Source organism: Etheostoma spectabile, chromosome 5, assembly GCF_008692095.1.
Source record: "Etheostoma spectabile isolate EspeVRDwgs_2016 chromosome 5, UIUC_Espe_1.0, whole genome shotgun sequence".
NCBI lineage: Eukaryota > Metazoa > Chordata > Actinopteri > Perciformes > Percidae > Etheostoma > Etheostoma spectabile.
In genome coordinates, this window is record NC_045737.1 from 23,953,692 (window position 1) to 23,958,075 (window position 4,384).

At 37.5% G+C, this 4,384-nt stretch overlaps 1 protein-coding gene and 1 long non-coding RNA gene across 3 annotated transcripts in view; one reads left to right on the forward strand and one right to left on the reverse strand.

Annotated features, from left to right (window-relative positions):
* Positions 1-976: 976 nt before the first annotated feature.
* Positions 977-4,384, forward strand: part of asb6 (ankyrin repeat and SOCS box containing 6) — a 7,478-nt gene continuing 4,070 nt past the window's right edge. Inside the window, exons 1-3 of one of the 2 annotated variants that reach the window (XM_032516683.1) lie at positions 977-1,100; positions 1,485-1,631; positions 2,943-3,124. In XM_032516683.1, coding sequence (XP_032372574.1) covers positions 1,522-1,631; positions 2,943-3,124 — 292 coding nt within the window. In that variant the 5' untranslated portion in view covers positions 977-1,100; positions 1,485-1,521. Of the gene's footprint in view, positions 1,119-1,479; positions 1,632-2,942; positions 3,125-4,384 lie in introns of both variants that reach the window. The other variant, XM_032516684.1, reaches the window with a different exon arrangement.
* Positions 1,651-4,384, reverse strand: part of LOC116690017 (uncharacterized) — a 23,115-nt gene continuing 20,381 nt past the window's right edge. The window contains exons 3-4 of the long non-coding RNA XR_004332139.1: positions 3,708-3,712; positions 1,651-1,861 (exon numbers count right to left, since the gene is read on the reverse strand). This is a non-coding gene — a long non-coding RNA (uncharacterized LOC116690017). The remainder of the gene's footprint in view (positions 1,862-3,707; positions 3,713-4,384) is intronic.

Below are 4,384 nucleotides of genomic sequence, written 5' to 3' on the forward strand. Positions count from 1 at the left end.
ATTCATTTTGTGAGTCTTGTTCACAGTTTACAATTGGATAGTCTGTTTAGAGGGGAATGCTTTTTAAAACCTGTTCTGTTTCCTGAGTAAACCTTTGTAATTAGCCAAGCTTATCACCACATTTGTAATGGTAGCTCACAATACAGTATGTCCCAGGTCGAACATATTTTGCTATCTGCCAGATGCTGTTGAATTTTTCATGTCATATATAGCTGATATTGCTCTAAACCCCACAGGTGAACACCATAGTTTTATGACACACATACAACCCAGAGAAACCTCTAGTACTACGGAATAAATATTAAATAAATAAATATTATTGAGACATATAACTCCTACAAGGTAATTGTTATAATATTTTTCAGTGAATATGTTAATATTGTACAAATACAAACAGTGGTTACTGGATAATCAAACATGTTTTCATAATATGTAGTGGTAATGTTATTGTTTTGTTATTTCTTTTGCTGTGCCTATGTCTGTACTTATGTGCTTTTATTGTACTTATGTCCTTTTGTACATTTTACATCAGCCTGCCAGATAAAAGATAAAAATTAGCCTGCATGTCTTAATCTGGTACATTTACATCGTTACTCAAGTGCTTATGTTATGAAGGTGCATTTTTCTTTTCTTAAATTAAAAAAAAAATTAAAAAGAAAAAGGAAACTACTGACTTTCTGGTGTGATCAAAGGTTGATAAGCAAATTGGAAAGGAAAAGCAACATGCTTCCAATACCTCTCATTGTTTATTGAAAACTGTAGTAATACCTCAAATGTCTTCCTCATGTATTTGTGATTCTCTTTGTAAGCTTAGCTACACTTTTTTTCCAACGCCAAACACGGTTGGGTGTTGCCACCTACTGTTACTGTTGTCTGACAAGAAATTGTAATACTGTACAACGTTAGTGCAGAGAGACAGAGCGTAAAGAGGAACCTTCGTCGCCCTCTTGGGGTTTAAAGGGGAATGAAAACATCGTCGGACTGATGTGGGCGTGCGTTTCTTTAACTGTCGACATACTCTGTGCTCTGATCTGTCTATCGTGCGGGAAGCTTCCTGTTTTCAAGTGAAACAACTAGCTAGCTAGTGTGTATCCGTCCAAGTGAGTTTCTTAACTTTATCTGGTTTAAATATTTAAGTCGTAACTTTGCAATTAAATGAATGATACATTTAGCCACCAATGCTAGTTTGCATTGTCTGCTAAGTAAGCTAACGTTAACTTTTTCTTACAACAAATACAATTAACGTTAAGTCGGAACGTTAATTTAGCTGATGTAGCTAGCTAAGCCAAATGTAACAGTAACAAACGACAATTATAAAGTCCAATTTCATCGTGTGAGCAGAAATTACAAATTCATATTCAATGAGTTTCAAAGCGTCTAACGTTACAATAGCAGGTTTAGCGTGAAGAGTCACCTCTATTCGTACCACATTTAAAGCCAAGCCCCTGATATGACTTGTTTTCTCTTGTACATTTGTGTTTTAGGTATTGACTTTCGACAACTGTAAATAGCGCAGGAGCCATGCCTTTCCTCCATGGGTTTCGTAGGATCGTATACGAGTATCAGCCGCTGGTAGATAATGTCATGTGTGTTGTTGGACTGGAGGAAGGGGACGGTAGTCACGAGGACAGGTAGCGCAATATTATTTGATAACTTATTTAGGTAATTGTGTACAGAATTTAATTACAGTAACATTATGTTGAATCACTTAAGTACAGTATTGTACAAAGTACTCGAAAGCATCACTTTAGTACAGAAGTATGAAGTATGTGAAAGCAATACTTGGGTAAAAGCACAAGTATCTTACCAGAAAATGACTGGTAGAAGTTAAAGTCACCTTTAGCATATTACTTGAGTAAAACTTCAAATTAAAAGTCTCACATCAACAAAGAGAAAAACAACCAGAATTTTTTTCATTTTTTTTGAGGAAATATCTTTCGCTCCAGCATGCAAAAACATATCTTGCAAATACAGCCACAGTTTTGTAACGTTATCGTTATCACCACCCCATTCACCACTGTTGTTGGGGCGGCCATCGTCTGTTACAGCTGTTTGGCAGAAGAGCCTGCGGCAGATGCTTCCATGACATTATCAGTCGTTATGCTTTCTCCTCCTCCTTTTTTAGTTTTGGCACTTGGTGCTTGGCAACAAATATTCATTACGTCACCAACTGGAATGGAGTGTGCATTAACTTGCAGTCTATGTAAATATAGTTAAGTTAAAGTAAACATTTCCACAAACATAAAGTAGAAGTAAAGAACAGCTACTTAAAAAAAAAACTACTCAAGTAGAGTGACTAAGTATTTGTACTTAATTATATTACAACACTACTTTAGTGAGCATTTGGGTAACAGCGGGAATAATCTCTACCTTTTTAGTAGTGCTAAAATAATTTACATTGATCACTGACAGTGAAAAACTAACTTTTTCTCATTTCACAGTCATAACTGAAAAATACAGTTCTGTTTGGATGTTCAGTTGTGTGTAGCAGGTTGTCGTAGTCCAGTTAAAGTGCCATAACAAGACAATCCGATCCAGAACCGAGTAAAAAACAGCTTTTTCCCCTTGAAGTCAAAAGCACAAACCCTTCTCTCCGCCTCCTTCCTCTGCAAAGACTTGTGTGCAATAAACCCCAAAAAACTAGAAGTGCAATAACATTATGTATATACCACCTCATTGTGCGTTTTTTATCTTGTTATATTTTACTATTTCAATATTCCATTTTGTTGTTATATTATACTTTTACTATTTTAATTTTATATTTCTGATTGTCTGGGATTTAACTGTCATATTGAGAGCTGCTAAACTGTGTTTTGTTGTTGAAACAATGACAGTAAAGACCTATCCCATTCTATAACTGCTGCAGAATGCATTTGGTAGAAAACGCTAGTGGCATTTCATTCAATTTGACTAAAACAGTGCTTCTTTCTCCCTGTGTCCAGAGTCCAAAGTCCTGAGGATGAGTCTGGTCTTTGTGGCTCCCTTGCAGAGCTTTTGGAGCGGGAGTCCCAGTCAGAAGTGTTTGTGGAAGGCATCAGCTATGCTTTGTTTAAGGTGGCAGAGCGGGGACTGGTGTATGCAGCTGAAATCCTACTACGCTATGGGGCTGATCTGAACTTTGAAGGTGAGAACTAATATGCGAGTTAGCGAGGAAGCACCTAAAATAGGAGTAGCCAGCTAGAGAAATAAACTTAATAATATGGGCTTACTCTGGCAGTTGCACTTAATACCACTTGTCCTACAGAGCGCAACATGTTCTGTTACTCTGAAGTCCCTTTTACACTTGCACTGCAAAACCTCAAATCTTCAGTCAATTTCAAGAAAAAGATACTTTGCTGTTTATGACCAAATTATGAGTCGGCAACGTGACCACGGTGTAATAGTGTCAAGTCCTGCTTCCTGCACGCTCTACCAACGAACCACCCCTCACCTAAACCAAGTAGTGTATTTCCAGTGAGGACATGTCTGAAACAGAAAATCTCATGTGTTGTGCTAAATCTGTGGATAGGAAACCACAATGGCGGAACCTGATTTGTCAGATTTTGTCCAAAGTTCATATGAGAAAATGGCTTGATTCTACAAGGACTTGTTTATAAATCAATTATATGCCCATTTGAACAACCCGTGTTGAGTATTTTAAACTTAAAATACAATTTAGTCCTCTTAAGTGCAGTGCTATCACTAGAAATGGTTTTATATGGCCACACTTCCCCTAAATCTAGGACTTGTTTCTGTAACAGGAGGTGCATCGCTTCCAGTCTACTTCCAGTAGACCTTGATTTTAGTTTCAAGTTACAAGTTGTGGGGCAATCCCACTTTGGAGGTGGTTACAAATTTGAAAACTCTAACTTGTAATACATTTTTTCCCCCCAAAGGGAAGTATATTTTTGCCATGTTGGCTAGTAACTAACCTTCTACAGTAGTTTTCCTCTTGCTCCAGTTTTAATGAGTGATTGTGAGTCTGTGCTACATGCACAACAACTTGTCATGTGAATTCAAAAGAAGAGTTATGATAGATTTTACTTAGAAATATGTGAACCTGCCATTTTTACTTAGTACACAAGTAATTGCATATGGTAAAATGGGCAAGTTGTCGTCCATATACACTTACGAGAATAAGTCACCCTTTAGCAAATTGCAGTTGAAAGTGCGCCATGTCTTGCAGCTGTCAAGACACCAGCCAGGGCTCAGTCAGACTCTGCTGTGGGGACCTCTGGTGGAAGTAAAAATATCATTCCCCAGGGACATAATTAGGGGATCCTGGCAGAGGCTGCTTCATTCATCTTTTACATTTCTCAAACGCCTCTTTCCAGCAAGTTAACACTGACAAATTCTCCAACATACCAAGCAAAAATGTTTAACCTTCCCTATTTCTTTCAAGTAT